Source organism: Grus americana, chromosome 6 (assembly GCF_028858705.1).
Source record: "Grus americana isolate bGruAme1 chromosome 6, bGruAme1.mat, whole genome shotgun sequence".
Lineage (NCBI taxonomy): Eukaryota > Metazoa > Chordata > Aves > Gruiformes > Gruidae > Grus > Grus americana.
In genome coordinates, this window is record NC_072857.1 from 39,639,360 (window position 1) to 39,656,159 (window position 16,800).

General features: G+C 44.9%; 1 protein-coding gene across 10 annotated transcripts in view; it reads right to left on the bottom strand.

Annotated features, from left to right (window-relative positions):
* Positions 1-16,800, bottom strand: part of FN1 (fibronectin 1) — a 54,920-nt gene continuing 38,120 nt past the window's right edge. For 2 of the 10 annotated variants that reach the window (XM_054829240.1, XM_054829236.1), the window contains 16 exons: positions 16,300-16,455; positions 15,288-15,401; positions 13,328-13,597; positions 11,247-11,434; positions 10,065-10,152; positions 9,713-9,889; positions 9,382-9,471; positions 9,071-9,250; positions 8,471-8,560; positions 7,158-7,624; positions 6,437-6,575; positions 4,801-4,965; positions 3,426-3,551; positions 2,754-2,860; positions 2,337-2,447; positions 1,044-1,894 (listed from right to left, as the gene is read on the bottom strand). In XM_054829240.1, the coding sequence (XP_054685215.1) occupies positions 1,820-1,894; positions 2,337-2,447; positions 2,754-2,860; positions 3,426-3,551; positions 4,801-4,965; positions 6,437-6,575; positions 7,158-7,624; positions 8,471-8,560; positions 9,071-9,250; positions 9,382-9,471; positions 9,713-9,889; positions 10,065-10,152; positions 11,247-11,434; positions 13,328-13,597; positions 15,288-15,401; positions 16,300-16,455 (2,543 nt within the window). In that variant the 3' untranslated portion in view covers positions 1,044-1,819. Of the gene's footprint in view, positions 1,003-1,043; positions 1,895-2,336; positions 2,448-2,753; positions 2,861-3,425; positions 3,552-4,800; positions 4,966-6,436; positions 6,576-7,157; positions 7,625-8,470; positions 8,561-9,070; positions 9,251-9,381; positions 9,472-9,712; positions 9,890-10,064; positions 10,153-11,246; positions 11,435-13,327; positions 13,598-15,287; positions 15,402-16,299; positions 16,456-16,800 lie in introns of those variants that run through there. The other 8 variants (XM_054829244.1, XM_054829241.1, XM_054829242.1 and 5 more) reach the window with 6 other exon arrangements.

Consider the following 16,800-nt stretch of genomic DNA (forward strand, 5'->3'; position numbering starts at 1 on the left):
TTCTATTTTCATGCTATGCTTTATTCAATCCAGATAAATCCATTGATTTCAGTAACACAGTGCTTTTGTACCCAGAGAGGAATGCGGCCTGAGGAATCACAACAGACCCTTTCCTGCTCTGGATTTGCAAATGCTGTACAGGTTTCTGCAGCGTTGGCAGTGCAAGCTGAAGGGACTTGTTTTTAGAAAGGTTTTGAGGAGAATTTCATATGTCTCCCTCCCCACCCCACGAAGCAGAAGGACAGTAGACTTGAAAGCGGTCTTTGCCTGTCTGTCCCCTCCTGTTCTGTGAGGCTTTCTGCAGAGGGAAGGGAAGGATTTCTATGACGTTGTTGCAGCAGTGCCAGAGAGCATGCTCACTAATGCCTAAACCTCAGTTCTGGATTTTATTTGAATTTACCATGTCGCAGATGGAGTGGGAATAGCTGAGAGTTGAAAGAAGGGTGCAATAGCCCCTCTAGAAACCCCTTAAATGGTCACAAGTAAGTTACTCTCCGTGGCAGAGAGGGGTGCGCTGCAGTCTTACCATGGGACAAGGCATGGAGCAGGGCCTCAAGACCCAGCATCTGTTTGGCCCTGTGGGGAGGTGCTGGCTCCAGTGACAGTTAAGCTTTGAACACATCCAACTTCATAGGTGTGGATGGCCTCATTAAATTTGGCAACTTGAATGCTGACAGCGCATCTGGTTCTAAGCATTCAAGTGTCTGGCTGGACTGAGAACCATCTCTTTACCTCACTTAATGCCCAAAGCAGGGAATATTCTCCTTTCCCTCCCCCTTTTCTCTCCTCCACCTATTCCCACTAAGCAAGCCTCTGCCTCCTAAAGCATGGCATACATACTCAGTGTCTCTGCGTTCTACTGGGGCAGGGGGTGCAGCTGGAAGTCTTTAATTAACAACCTGCTCTACAAAGATTGTCTTGAGGTTTACTTCATGCTTCACTGAGATGTTTGTTCCATCTTGTTTCAAGGCAACATTACTCCAGCTCAGAATAATCTTCATCCTAGATTCCATGGTAGCAAAGAGAATCGCTTAAACTACATGTCTGGTTTGTAAATCTTTTTATTAAAAGAGTTGTTTTTTTCTTTTCCACAGTAGTAAAGCTTTGGCACTTACAGTATAAAAATAATCACTGATCATAATTACACCAAATTCCTCTTTGTCAACTGCATACTAAGTGTCTTCAATACATTTTATTCCCATATAAAAACACTTGAAGGTCAGGGGAACAAAACTGATAAATAACAGTATGAGATATAAAGATACAGCTAGAAAAATACTAGGATCATTGAGAAAGAATTAGGACTGTGCATATTTTAAATATCACAGTGATTGGATTTGCTGTTCCTATCTTATTGCTGGCTGCACGCTTACGTGAAAGCAGAAGTGTTTGGTGGACTTTCCTATCACTAAACTTCAGTAATGTTGTAGTCAAATGTTCTTTGCATAGCACGGGAACCTTGAATTTCTATACCCTCCCACCCCCTCAATATTTTGATCCCCCACCAATTTGTGATTTAGCATCTTCCCCCCCCCCCCCTTTTTTTTTTCTTTAAATTTGAAAATACTGTCTGGTAGTCAACACTTTGAGCAAAACCAAGACAATTGCTATCAATCATGAGAAAAGTCTGAAACACTCCAAGAGTGGCGCTTGGAGAAGCTGTGAGTTGAGCTTAAGCTGGGAAAATGGCTCCAGAGCAGAGGAGCCATTCTCAAAAGATGCACTTTTGCTAGCATCACTCCAGTTTGGATGGTAATCGTGGCAGATAGGTATTTATACTTTGGTTTGTTGCCATGGCCGCAAGAAGTCTTGCTGGATGTTACTTTCCCCGTGGATGTTGTGTGTCTGCCTGTACATCTAGGGGCATGAAACACTCAATGGGGCAGTTGACGTTCTGTCAGGAGGGAAGGAAATCAGTTAGCGCTCTGTCCTGTAAGGAGGGACACTTCTGCGGTGTGGTTTGGGCTGAAAATTGTTGCCAGCCCATGGAGCCATTTAGCTTTCTCAGCACAAAACACACAGCAGCGAGTGAAGACTAGGAAACTACTCCATGCACTACGGCCTCAGAGCATGCAGGCGCATCCCAGCACTAGTACCAGAGACATCCTGCTGACGTGAGTGTGGCACTGAACACTGTGTGTGGAAGTGTGAGCTCAAGCACATGTTCTGTGCTGCATGGAGCAATGGGTTGCTGGATCAGTGGCTACCATGCACTATGCACTTCTGATCAAGCAGAAAGCTGCACGCTGCCCTTATCCCTCGAGCCCTGTACAGACCCCCGCGTCTCTGTGCCATAGACCACAGGAAGGGAAGGCAGAGAAGGAAAGTGTACTCACGGTGTTTGTGGCCTGGTGGTATCTCTGTGTAAACTGGGTGTAGGTATGGCCAGCAGAGCCTTCAGGGGCCACCTCCACACTGGGTCTGCGGCAATTGTCACAGCGCCAGCCCTAGAGAAACAGAAGGTGTGTGTATCAGTCAGACCATGCTGATGCGGATGGCAAGGGAACTGCCACTGTTCACGCGTGGGGGTACAGGTCCACCAATGCTAGTGAGGTTCCTCCCATTTTATACCACTCAGGCCCCCATGCAAGCACGTAAGCTCTCCTACTAATCACTTCTCTTGTTACAAGGGCCTGTTTTGGCCAGGTGTTAGACACCATCTGACCTGAAACCCAGCAGCCTTAGGCCTGCACTCTGGCACAGCCGCCTCTCTTCATTCCCTGTGTTCAGCATGCCACATCCCTCCTGCTTACCTGCTGTCCTCCGTAACAAGTGCAGGAGCAGATGGCCCCAAAGTACTCCTTCTGCCACTGCTCGCCGACTTGGTACATCTTCCCGTCATCGTAGCACGTGGTCTCGTCTGTGGAGGGACAGGCAGAGCTCAGTGGCAGGGCCTGTACTTGGCTTTAAGGATTCTCAGAGCAGGAGCCTCCCTGTTTGACCAGAGGCTCACTGACTGGCAGGGGGAACATCAGTCTTTTTTTTTTTTCTTATAGCTCCCCAGACACTTTAAACTAGAATGTGAGGGTATTTGCCTGACAAGAGCAATGCAGTTTAATTCACAGTGTGAAGTCTAGAAGATCTTCAGGGGACAGGCCCTGCAGAAGAGTCCTGTGTTACTGATGAGGGTAATCCACACCACTTAGCGCAGTGACACGTCCCTCTTGTGTGGCTCCAGGGCCAAAGGCAGAGAGATGCCAAATGTGCTGTGACCTCAGCTAACAGACGAGGGTTTTCTTCTTTTTAAGCTTGGGAATGGGGGTTTTATGCCTTCAGCTCTTATGAGAATGGATTCAATCTGTCACTGAGCCAGACGTACTGCTACTCTGCCTGCCCCCGTGGCACGACCTTAATGGGAACAGCCCCGAGATGCTGAAACTTCCTGAATGGGAGCTCAATAAAATTAACATCAGGAGGAGACTTACGAGGTTCACACTTGAATTCTCCTTTTCCATTTCCAAGGCAGGTGCAGCTCATCATCTGGCCATTTTCCCCCTGCCGATCCCACTTCTCCCCAATCTTGTAGTTTACACCATTATCGTGGCACCACTCTGGAGAAGGCAGAGGAACAAAAGAAGCAGGCGTTATCCCATGTGCTGCAGTGACGCAGCAGGAGGAAAGCAGCTTGGTGGCGCCTCAGGAACCAACAGAGGAGCAGGAGAAAGAATCTTTTCAGCTCGTCTAAGTCCAAGGAGCAAATGAGTTCAGCTCCTGCAGCTTTTAATGGGTGAAGACTGTTACAGCTATGGGAAGGGGCTAGAGGCTCTGAGGAAAAGAGTAAGTAGGATGTGGCAAAGATTGGAGGGGGGAGAGGGAGGAGGAGAGGGGAAATGAAAAGGAATTTAATAGACATGGGGCAGGAAGGGAGAGAAAAATATTTTAAATGCTCTTTTTTTGAGGAAATACCCAGTAAAGATGTATCACAGAGACTGCAAAACACAATAGGTAAGCCATATGTATCAAATGGTGAAATATAAGTATCAATCCTGTAAAACAAGTGTCTTCCCTGCAGTCATTCCTCTGAGTCTATGCAAATTGCATAAATACCCTCTTTGCTCACCTTACCCCACAATTTAAAAGCACAATTTAAATTAGTTGAATATGTATTGTGTTAAACCACTCCATCACAGACTCTTGTTCCATTCCCTTGCATGAAGTTTGATACTCTTCCACGTAAACTACGGTCCTGCAAAGAATAAAACTTGGTGCCCCAGCAGAGGTGTTGCCTGCTTGACAGAGCTTCAAAAAGCAGCTGACAAAATTAGAAAACTCATTCCGCAAGATGCTTTGCGAAGGCTGTCTGCAACACAAAAATGTGGACTGTACGTGCTGTAATACCCCCGGAAATCCACCCAAGTTCTGCATGACCCAATGCAACAACATACACAATTAGGAGATGACAATTCAACCATAATTCAATACTCAAAGCTGTGTTCTTAAATGGATACTCAGATACCGTCACTTAAGCATCTTGCCTATCTCACTTTTACACCTGGCAAGGGTAGAGAATACAAAAAAACCATTTAACTTAGGTGAAAAAGTCATTACGTATCAAGGCAATATTGATTGTTGCTGCTGCAGTGAATGGCAATACTAGATAAGCTGCACAGCTCAGAAGTAACCAAAGTTTTCCATCACTTCTCATGATGAAAAACACTAATTTGGTTTAAAAAAAAAAAACCAACAAACTTAAGAGCCTGCATTCATTTGCATCATGTTTGGATCAGGTTGGCTCTGTCAAACATGCTATTAGTGCTCACGGAGTTTAGAGACAGGGATGGTCAAAAGCAAGCTACTCACTAGAAGAATCGCATCTGAAATGACCACTGCCAAAGCCTAAACACTGGCACCAGAGTTTAAAGCCAGTTTCAGATAACCGCTCCCATTCCTCGCCAATGGAATAGAAGGAGCCAGTGTAAGTATCGAAGCAGGTATCGTCAGCTGGCTGGTTTAGTCCTTCAGACACTGGAACGAAAAGAAAAGAAACAGGCATCACACACGGCAAGTGGAACTAGTGAAAGACAGAATGATTCTTCATTGAATATGTGCTTTTTTTTTTTTTTCCTCCTTACAATATCCTGGCAGTAATGGAGCTACCCCACGGGCATATACTTGATGGCTCTGTCAGCAGCCCAGACTCCCTGTGATTTATTTTCCATTTGCATGTGTCAGAGCAGTTGAATGATAAAAAAAAAAACCCTGACATGAAGGCTATTTTCATTTTGATTTGGCAAGTTTCAAGCAAGTGTGAGTTTTTGCATTTGCTGCTGGAGCAACAACCTGACTGAGCCTGTTTTTAAGAGAAATGTGCTGTGTGATGCTAGGGAACAGCAGGAGGTTGGTAGCTTCATGTGCACTTTTTTTTGGGCGCTTCAGACTCCAGCTGAAGGCAAGGGGATGGAAGGAGACCAGACCTCATAGCCATGCTGTTGTATACGGATTTCCACCTTGAGTGTGTGCCTCGATTGAAAAGAGGGTGTTTTACGAGCACCATTTCAGCGTGTGATGATCAGGATCAAGAGTTAAATGCTCTCTGATCAGTTTGTGACAGGTGCCAGAAGGGGAGAAACAGCCTTATTTTCCCAGGGAGCTGAGGGCAATAGGGGCCTGCATGGACAGACCTACTAGGTGGACAATTCAAATCCTTAACTCTTGACTACTGCTTCTCCCATCCTGCCCTCTTCTTTTTGGCCTCAAAATACACACAGGAGGAGATGGAGGGAGAGAAGAAAAAAAAAAAAAAAAAAGAAAAAAAAAGAGTTGTTGACCAGACCCCTGTGCTGGTGAAAGCAAAGCCCAGGTCCCACAGGGTGCGAATGGGCTCTGGGCTTTCCAGCTGTGGCAAGCGCTGTCTCTGACCACAGGTACTTGCGGTTGGTCACGTGGCCTCTAAGTGCTGCATGTTTGTGCTTAATCAGCATCTCTGCAGGCAGCCTGCGTGCTGCTGGACCTTCGGGATGGTCTAGCGGTGCTGCTGGATAACCAACACAGAAGCCATGGCAAATGACTGACAGAGCAGTTAAGCCAGCCACTGGCTCCTTCCCGTAATCATAAGTGTTGTGACAGCAGATCTTCGCTGCTGGGCAGGAATGTGCAGCACCAGCACGATCCCTGACTGCTTTGAGAGCAGTAAATACCAGAGCTCTTGGTCTCTCCCAAGCACTGACCCTGAGGAGTCTATGGAGCCTCAAAGCACGTTCTGCATGATCAGACGACAGATCAGAACAGCTCTGCTCACGCCATCAGTGTGGCAGTTAGTTACTCAAGATCAGTGGGTTTCACAAATCACTTGTCCCCTGTGATGAACTCCCCTTGTCAGGAGACGTTTCCTTTCTGAACTGTTCTCAAGCCTGGAAACCAGGTAGGTTGTCTTGAGTAAGAGGAATGAGGCAAGGACAGCAAAGTTTCACCTGCACTCCACAAAGTTTTTACTTACCAGTATTGCCAACTGTGACCACCTCCTCCAGCACCTTTTGTCTCCGGTGATCTTTCAGGGCTTCCACTATGATGTTGTAGGTGGCCCCTCTTGTAAGACCAGTGAGCGTTGCACTGGAGGAAGTTCCAGGAACCCTGAACTGCAACAAGAGGCAATGCCAAGTCACCGGAAAGGGAAAAGCGATTGCTCCTTAGGTGTGACCCCACTCACAGGAACGACAGGGTGTCTAGGTAGACTTCTATGCTCCATACCATGATGGAGCCAGTCTATTCCCCTTAGACATTCTGAGAACTTCAGACAATACTGAGTTAAACTTGACTACCCTGGACTATGGTTCATGGGGGATATGTTATTACTGCTATTTCAGGGAAACAGAAACCAAGGGAGACAAAGGAGAAGGGCTAAGGGAGTCTTTGGCTTGGAGAAACAGCACCTCTGTCTTCAAAACTCCCAGTCATCTCCCTGACTGCCCCCTTCCCTGGGGAAATGTTGATACTGACAGCATTTCAAGGGCTCTCTGGTTTAGCAGTTTTATCCTGTAGCCTTCTCCACAAAGGAGAAGAGGAAGGCACTTATCCTGCTCTCAGCTCCATGTTAAAAAGACCCTTTAAGACAACTCTGACTGCCACCCCCTTAACACAGTGAAGGGACCGGACTCCCAAGAGACATCTGCTGCCACTGATGAGCTAACACCGTTGCTGTCCTAAAACAGTTCAGTTACCTGCAGAGTATCTTCATCCTGGCTGACTGGCTGGCATGAGATGATGTATTCAGAGCTCTCCAGCAACGGCCTCCAAGAGATGGTTGTTTGAGAAAGAGCTTCTTGACCTGTGGTGTCATTGCGCCTGGGCCCGCGGGAGTGAGGGTATGAAGGTTCAACTACGATAGGCACTTGGTACCCAGGGATTTCAATTGCTTCATCGACGTTTGGCGGTTGCCGTCTTGACCCCGGCCTAAGGGGAGTTGCTGTAGTGGGTACAGGCCGCCTATAGCCGTGCTCCTCGAAGAAAACTTGTTGACCCTGGTGTCCTATTGTCTGCGGGTGCCCAGAGGTGCCTGGAAGTTGGATACCGTTTCCATTGTCATACCTATTGTTTGTGAGGTAAGGGGTCCCCTCGTCAATGGAAGGTACATCGAGAATGTCGGGTTGGTTGGGGTGCGGTCTGGTAATCAACGTGGGAAGCTCATCTAGCGAAAGAAAGGTTAGAAGCCATAAAGCAAAGCGCAGCAAATTAACAGTGGTCAATTAAACAGCTAGAGTGGATGCTGTACACTGCTCCAAGCATCAAAGATTAGCAATCATCCCAAGATGCAACACACTTTTTATGACCTCATTGTGATTGTGAAGGTAAATTCTATCTCTGTATATATTTATATACTATATAAATATATGTATATCTTTTATACATAAGCATAAGAAGTGTGTTGGTATGAAATTTTCATACAGCCAAGTAATAGTTTTGGACACTGCAACCCAAAGAAGCCACCACTGCTCAAACTGAGAAGAAAAAATGATTACAAGAGATATTCACAGGTTATCAGTTCAAGAAAAATCACTGGTGTGCAGTAAGAAACTAGCTCCTTGATCATGTTCAGATTATCAGCTGGTATTTTGCTTGCTACAGGTATCTCAATCTTGTACTGCGGAGGGGAGGAAGTAAGAGAAACACAATGGGCAACAAATGAATGGATTCTGCCTTTGATGCCACCACATGCCAGATGGAAACATAAGTGTTAACCCTAAATTAATTATCAATTAGGTACCCAGCCAAGAATCAAGCACCAAGCATGTTGTTCTGTTCTTAGTGTTCAAATGCAGCTAAATGTGATAAATGCAACTTCAGAATCCTACCTCCTGCATCCTAGAAAGGAAAAGCTCCTTACAAAGCCTGTTTGACTCATAAAAAAAGGTATGGCTGAATAGTGTGATGAGGATGTTTAAAATAACATTATTATGTCAGTCCTAAGATTGTATTCCCCGAGTAGAAGACATCAACTCCTGCTAGCACACAACAATCCAGAGCTTTGTTTTACCTGTCCTTTTTCTGCCAACCAGTGGTTCACTCTTTTGATTGTTCTTCACAGCAATGATGTAGATGATGTATTCAGTTCCTGGTTCCAAACCTAGGGAGGGAGGAAGGACATAAAGCAATCTTAAACTTGAGTTGCTTTTCTTTTATGATTTTGTGCGGGATCTACGGCAGAATGAGGTGGGTATGGCTATAAAGAGTCCGGCCTCTCACTCCTCAGAGCGAGTTTGGAATCTGACCACGTCAGCTGGGATCACGGATGCTGCAGACACAAAACATAATGAGTCTTCAGAATGTGTGACTGACAAGGTGCCAGAGTCATGGGCTTTTTCCCTTCAATGGATGACAGTTGTGGTGGCAGTGGAAACAAACATCTGTGGATCGTTCAAATCTGATGGCAGATCTGATCAGAGAAGTGTATTGTGTTTGTAGGACAGGCATGCTTATAAAACCGCCATCTGTCATTAGAAACCACAACAAAGGGACGAAACTTTGGTTTTGTCTTAGCTGACCATCAACACATTTTATAATTAGGCTTTCCCCCTCCCTCTTCAAATTTCAGTGTTTCAAGTGAAGAGCTCCCGAACAAAACAGAGACAGGTACCAGTAATAGTGGCCTCGGTGGTGCCGGGCCGAGGGCGAGGCAGAACCTCCTTGGCTGGTGAGCCAGGTTTCTCGTATCTGATGATGTAGCCTGTGATCTTGGCTCGTGGAGGCTGCCAGGTAGCCAGGAGGGAGTTGCTTGTGGTTGTAAGGAAGCGCAGGTTAGAAGGAGCATCGATAGCTAGGTGAAAACAAAAGGAAACAAGTAAGTCACAGTAAATATTACACGTGATCAGATACAGACAACTTCTGCCTGACCATATGTGATTACTATGTGTTAGCATGAGCAGAAAAGTCAGACAAGATCATTACCAGTGGAGGCATCAATCACTACTGGGGAGCTGCGTGCATTCTCGTTCAGAGTGTAAAGGTAGATCTTGTAGTCAGTGCCAGGTTGCAAGCCTAAAATGAAGTAAAACATAAATGTTAGCTAATCTGAGGAAGCAATCTAAAAGGGACATCAGAATGTCTTTCAACAACTTCTTCTTGGAGGCTAGTCTTTATGACAGACTTTTTTTTCTTACCTTTTCCTTTGTTCCTATATTATTTCTCATCAAGGAAATTCAGCTAATAAACAAGAACCCAGTGCACCTTCCAATATGACCCTGGGAGCTCCTGCACCTGGCAGAAGCCCCTCACTTACCAGTAATAGTGTAAGTCCTAACATCAGGGCTGATGGTCCTCTGAATGGGGTTCTGGCCACTCGCTGGGATGGCATCGACTTGGAAGCCAGTGATGGTCTCAGTCTTGGTTCTCCAGGTGATGGTGATGGTTGTCTCGGTGGCATCTGTCACACGGGCCCTGCGAGGGGGACTAACATCTGCACCAGAAGGAAAAGGTCTCCTGTCAGTACAGCAGGGATTGTGAATCTTACCAGCTAAGTGTTTGTACAGGCCTTTGCTGGAGCTTTGTACAGAGCCCTGCTTTTGACACAGAGTAGGATCTCTGCACCCAGCACAGTACTAACTGGTCATTTGTGGAGGATCGCTACTTACTTTCAAGAGTGGTGACCACCCCCTGGGCTGGTCGGCTGGTCAGAGAGTCCTTCAGGGCATACACGCTCACTTCGTACTTGGTTGCTACCTAGAATGGACAAAGTTAAACCATGTTACGTGAAGGACGTGGCACAGTGGGAAATACTCCTGTCCTTCCTTGTTCAGTGTTTGGTGGAGCCACATTTCTTGGTCACCAGTTACTGAAGTGTGAAACCTTAAAGTAACTCAATTCAGTGAAGGGTTGATGGGATAATTCTAATTATTTCTAGCTGTAATAAAAGAGTAGACATGGACCCTGACAAACAGTGCTGTTGATAATACTAGTAGTGCACATGTGCACACCCAGGAACAGAGGAAATCCTGGAAGAAGCTTATTTGTCATCCCTCCTTTTGGAGTCTGTGCTTCAAAGCTGATTTTTCAGAAAACCCTAATTTACATCCTGTTTTTCTTGGGGTTAATGGATGCCATTTGCTATGATAAGATGCTCTTGCTGTGAAGAAAAGAGAATGGTGGAAGTTACAACATGGTCTTTCATCCTTGACTGCATCAGACCAGGAGCCTGCTTAGATTAGAATGTTTTTTAAGGCTCATTTTTGAAAATGATTCATAAAACTCCTTAAAAACAGATCAGTAGCTTTTTAAGATAGCAGGAACCATAAAAGCAGTGATTTTCAGCCTTTTCCAGTTCAGGAGCTCCTGAAATGTTTCCAGTGGAGAAGATGGCTATATAGCAAATTTAAGCCTACTCACAAAAGACTTGCATTTTTTACTTACATTTTGCAGATGTCTTAAAAATAGGCAATAGCCTGCTAGAGCTCCCATATCACAGCATGAAAACCTCTGCATTAGGTCACTTTTGTGAAAGATGAGTAAAAGCATTTTACTGGGTTACTGTTGATTGTGAACCTGATAATTTGCATTTGATTAAGGCATCCAGTCTCTCTGTGCTAAATGAGGAATGGGAAAGAATGCAGATTCAACAGGCCAATTCCTTGCCTTTTAAAAACTATGGTAACGAGTAGTTACAGCTGATGGCTAGTCAGACTTCAGAGTCAGACCCTTAGGAGCTCTAATGATCTACTCCAGCTGAGGTTCCTGACCCAGGAATTTGAAATTGCTTCAAGTTCTCCTAACATCTCCTTCCCACAACACAGTCTGCATTACACAAAGAAAAGAGTTACCATTAATCCAGACACGACTGCAGATGTACTGTCTGGAGAAAGATTGATTTCTTTCATAGGACCAGTCTTTTCTTTGGGGTTCACTCTGACTCTGTAGCCAGTGAGACGAACATTTGGTGCATTCCAGTTGACAGTAAGACTGGTAGGAGTTACCTGAGTAAACTTCAGGTTTGTTGGAGGTGGAATTGCTGCAAAAATCCGGATTGGCACATGGTTAGTTTAATGAAGGCAGTCTTGGATAAAACAATATTCTCTCCTGAATATGAAACAGGTTTAGGCTTGAAATACATGGGCAGGAAAGTGGTGTTTCTTCTGCAAACACAGGTATAAAGCACCATGGAAGGGGACAAGGTATTCAGGGAGGAGATTCTCAAATCTACAGTAAGACTTTTCAGCACAAATAAGATCTCGATGCTTCAACCCTGAAGTTAGGTGAGTAACAACACTTGCTGTGATATAAAGTGAAGGCTTTGGGAGGTGCTTAAATCTGTAGAAGGCCAATCTGTTTTAATTCTCCTGCCTGTCTCTGCTTTTCATCACACAGCTAATAGTTTAGTCCTGCTTCACTTGCCTATCTCTGTTCATTTCTAAAATACGATGGATGATTTACAAAATTAAGTAGGAAGCAGGCTCAGGAATTGCAAAGAGGATATAAAAATACTGCAAATGCAGAGGGGAAGCATTTTACAGCCACTTACACAAGTGTAAATTACTACACAGAGAGCAAGGCAATGGAAAAGCAGAGCTGTGGTGGCCATAAGGCTCATCACACAAGAGTCTGTTCATGAGCTAATGCATCTGATCTCTTTAAAAACAAATGTTTGCATTAAAAAAGGAGCATCCATTGAAACATTTTCTTGCCTTACTGTTGGTAATCCTTGGGCTGTAAACAGGGGAAAAATATACCTTACCATAGTGCCTGCTTTTAGCACGTTGCTGTGAAGTTTTCTCATTTTATAGAGTGGAAATACAAAATCAATTCTCCCTTGTTGCTTTGCTCAGAGCTCTATCTAAAGCCCACAAGAATCAATGGAAAGTCTTGAATGACTTCAAATACACTTTCAAACAGCCCACAAAGGGTAAACCAGAGACAGTGGGTTTTAAAAATTTCTCTATTTGCATTTCTGGCAGTTAGTCAGCCAGCTGTTTTAATCATTACAGCACTTTGCTTCACTTCAGTACAGCAATCTGTACACTGGGAACCACTGTCTTCATTACACCCCTGGAATTACAGTGCCAACTTTTCATCCACAAATGAACAGGAGACCTTTGTTACAAAGGTGTTACCTTTGTAATTAAGACATGGCTAGTAATGCTGGAAGCTTCGCAATGGATTCCATATTGCTGGAAGTGATTTTATCTCAAGCAATTAGCTTTCTTTTCCTTTTTCACAAAGGAATTTTAAATGTATTCTACATGGAGTTGGATCAGATTGGCATATAAGGGACTCTCCTGAATGGAGCATGTTCCCTTCTTGTGGAGGTGATGCGAGCGCAGGGTGTGGGCATGCGCGTGGGCTGTAGTCCTTCAGGCAGTGGCAGTGAAGGAGCTAGAGGCTCCATGAGACCTGAGGGTTAAGCAATCTCCTAGCCCTTCATGCTGATCTTTTGCTCCATCCAACAGCAAGGACCCTGGGGGATGAAAGCTGCCCTCATCTCTCTGGTTTTGGTAACTGCCTCTGCTTGCAGGTGCCCCATATCCTAAAGATGAGACAAGAGCGTTGTGAGAAAGTGGCTCACCATGAATGAGGCTCCGTGACTAGGGACTGGACATTACTGATCCACTTGAGGACTGAGAGAAGGCTGTAAGGTAACATCCCTCCTTTCTCCAGAATCTGCTCCTTCAACCCTGCTGATCTTTCCTGCATTCTCTGCCTTCCCTAATGTGTACGTAAGCTGACTCCGCTGGCAGCCAGCTCTCCAGCACCAATTAAGCCATCTCTCAAGAGCAATCACGTCCCCTTGGCTGCCCCCGGGGCTTTCCCGGCACAGAGCACTAGTTGCACATGGAAGCACGCTTTACCCAACAGGGCAGAAGCCACTGCTGCCATGGCCTGCTGGGTGGTGTAGTTAAAGGTGTACCTGTGGACTGGGTCCCAGTGAGGGGCAGGCTCTCCATGTCATCGTATATGGCAACGATATTGATAGTATACTCAGAACCTGGCCTGAGGCCATGCAGCTCAGCAGTGTCTTCTTCGCCACCTGGGGCCGGCAATAGCTCATGGATTCCATCCTCAGGGCTTGAGTAGGTCACCCTGTATCTGGTGACTTGCCCCTGCGGGCTTTCCCAAGCAATTTTGATGGAATCAACATCCACCTCAGTGAATGTTAGTCCTTTAGGGCGGTCAATGTCTGTTAGGCAAATTAACGGTAAGAGGTTATGTGATTAAAAGCAGGTTGTGGGTGAGGAAAATAAAAAGCATTTCTATTACATGCAAAGCAGTTTTCGGTTTTGCGCGGGAGAAGGGGTACTTGATTCTCCTTTGTGCTGCACCTTGCACCCATGCTTACACCCATGCAGAGTAAGGCTGAAAGTTTCTGGGTGTCAGACAGCAGGAAGGCAAATCTTGTTGAAACCAAAAGGACTTGTGTTACCACCTTCAAAGCAGCCAGGACACCAATCCTTACCTTGGCACTGAAATCTCTTTTACCCCACTCTAGCTGCATTAAGCTACCTTAAAGTGCTCAAGAGATAAAAAGAAATGGGAATTTTAAGACCCGTTTCTACCATCAGAGCCAGTAACTGGTTCCTAGTACTAAAGGCAGCCAGACAACCCACTTGACTCTAAGTTTGGATTCAGCTGCATTTGCTTTTCACCGTTGTAAGCTGCTGTGCATAGCGCCAGTCCAAGGAGAATCAGTCCCACTATTTTCTTTCATAAATTAATATCCAATTAACACACTTATCAAGAAAGCAAATTACTCAGTATATTGTCTTTTTAAATCAGCTAGAAGCAAACTTTTCAGCTTTGTATTGAGTGCACAGTGAATGTCCACAGGTGCAACTGGGTGATACATACACTTCCTAATTAGACCAATTAATCAGATTTTCCTAGCAAGACAGGAGCTCAGCGCTAGGCAGCAAGGTAAGTGAGCCTTGCTCCACAGAAGTCTAGCGTGGCTACCACAGAGCTATATCCATTTTTACACACAATGGGCGGATCTGGTATATCATTTTTATATTGGATCCAAATTACACTTTTCTGTAAGATTTCAAATTTTTATTTGCCATGTTATTAGTCCTGAATTTTCTACATTTTCTAGTTGGCAAAGGTGACTTTTGTCCAGGAATTTGTTGGCCTGAAATTGAAATGGACTCTTTTCCCATCTCAACAAAGCTTCAGAGAAACTCCTGTTGTCTTTAGGACAATTTTGTAACTATTTGGGGCTGAGCTGTGCTTTTGAATACATGCCTGAGCAAAGGAATAACGTGCATGCAAATCCCTACCCCAGAGGTGTCCCTGAAAAAGGCACTTTACATCAGAGATATCCCTCTGAGTTACGTGTTCTCTCTTGCCTCCTCTTTGTTTCCAGAGCAGCATTGCTGTTTTGTACAGGCAGATACAGCAATTTGAGGGCTGAGCTGTCCTTTCTTTGGCAGTGCTTCATCCCAAGTTCTTGATGTAACTCATGCAGTTTCCTTTACTCCCTTGCACAGGCCAAGTGGTCCCAAGCCCAGTCCAGTCCCTTAACAGTAATCACCTTTGCCACCTAGCTCCAGAAAGGAGATCTTTGAACATTTTTTCCACTGATTGGCAAACAAAACCCAAAAAGATTTTGCAGCTTTAGTGAAAGAAAATCAGAAGCGCAGCATTTTGATGGGGTGAGGAATTGCATTTTGCCAGTGTCTGAGGGAGAGGGACTGCATTTTTGCCAGCATATGCAATTTAGGTGCACAGTACTTATCACAGGGCAGACCACCTTGCATTCTCCTGGAGACTAGGCACCGGCCACTTGCTTTCACTGGGGATGTGATACTGCATGGTAGATTCAGATATCAATAGATAACATTTGTTTTGTTACCATGAAGTGAAATACGTACTGGTGACAGCTGTCTCAACCAAGGGGAGGCTCTCTCCGTTCTGATTCTGAGCGTAGACACTGACCATATACTCAACTGTGGGCTGCAGACCTTCAATAGTGACTTGTGTTTGATCTGGCAGGAAAGAACAACATTAGTCCATCTGCGGCGCAAAGCTGCAGAGCATCGGCTTCTAAGCAGCCTTGAATGAAGGACCTGTGTTAGCCATACATCATTAAAATGAGACAGGATTGACACTTCAAGTTTACCTTTTGCTTGTCCTATGCCTGTCTGGCAGTGCAGGACAAGGCATCTGCAATTTGTACCTGCTCGAAGGCCCCACAGCTAAAAGGGCAGGTTAGCACGGTATAAAAAAAAAAATAAAAGCAAGAGCAAACCAGCTTTCACCATTTTCTGGGTTGGACTGACCATTAACCCAGCTGCATCACAAGCATCCCTGAGTGCTAATCTCTGCAGATCCCACAAAACCCACAGTGTTCCTGAGAGCTGACTTGGCAACCTCTATGGTAACAAGGTCGAGCCTGTAGCATTTGTGACTGAGTCCACGCTATGGCCAACGGTCACATTATGTGACCTTCAGAAGGATTCCAGAGGAAGTTTTGCTGGATGCTAGAAAATCCAATTGCATTCCTTTGAAATCCAGGTGCTTCTCAGAGACACTGAGGTTGCCAAGAACAAACCTTTGCAGCACAGTGGTGTCAAAGAAAAGTGAAGCTTTCTGGGCAAAAATTTTCCCTAGCTGCTTCTGGGTGAGTCCCAACTGAAGTCAGCAGTATTAAAAAAAAAAAAATAAAAAAAAAAGAAAAAAAAAAGAAAAAAAAAGAAAAAAAGAAAAAAAAAGAAAAAAGAGAAAAAAAAGAAAAAAGAGAAAAAAGAAAAAAAAAAAAAAAGAAAAGGTACAAGCAGTAGAAAGTTTGGCTTCAAGCATATGCCTAGTGCCCGATAGTGTTGATTTTAGTGGTCACATCTTGCATTCCTTATGAATCTGGTGAAGGATGTCATGTATTCTTACCTGCAGGGACATTTTTAGTTTTTGTGGGCCCATGTCCTTTCTTGGGGACAGCTGTCACTCGATACCCTGTGACTGGAGATGTTGAAGGGAGCCATCTGATGCTGATACTGTTGTCCTGGACATCGGTAACTTGCATCTGGGATGGTGTGTCTATTTCTGTGCAACAAAACCAGGTTTTTCTGAGCATGTTGCTACAGGAAACCCTCCCTCCACTGTTACCTCCTTTGCTGAATTTTATTCTCCTCTTCCTTTTCTAGGCTGTGCTTCTTAGAACAGAAAACACATGTTGCTATTTATTTGTCCCTCATGCTAGCCCACAGCAAAAAAGCCTTAACCATGATGTGTGGGAGACTGACCTCATATCAATGTTAGTTGAGGATTTTTGTTGTTTTAAAGGCTACTAAATGCCTTATCTGCAGCTACAGTAGGAGTAGAATCAGGCTATATTCAGATCAGGAGTGAGACAACAGTCCTGGAGTTAAAAAGTCAGGTCTCATCAGG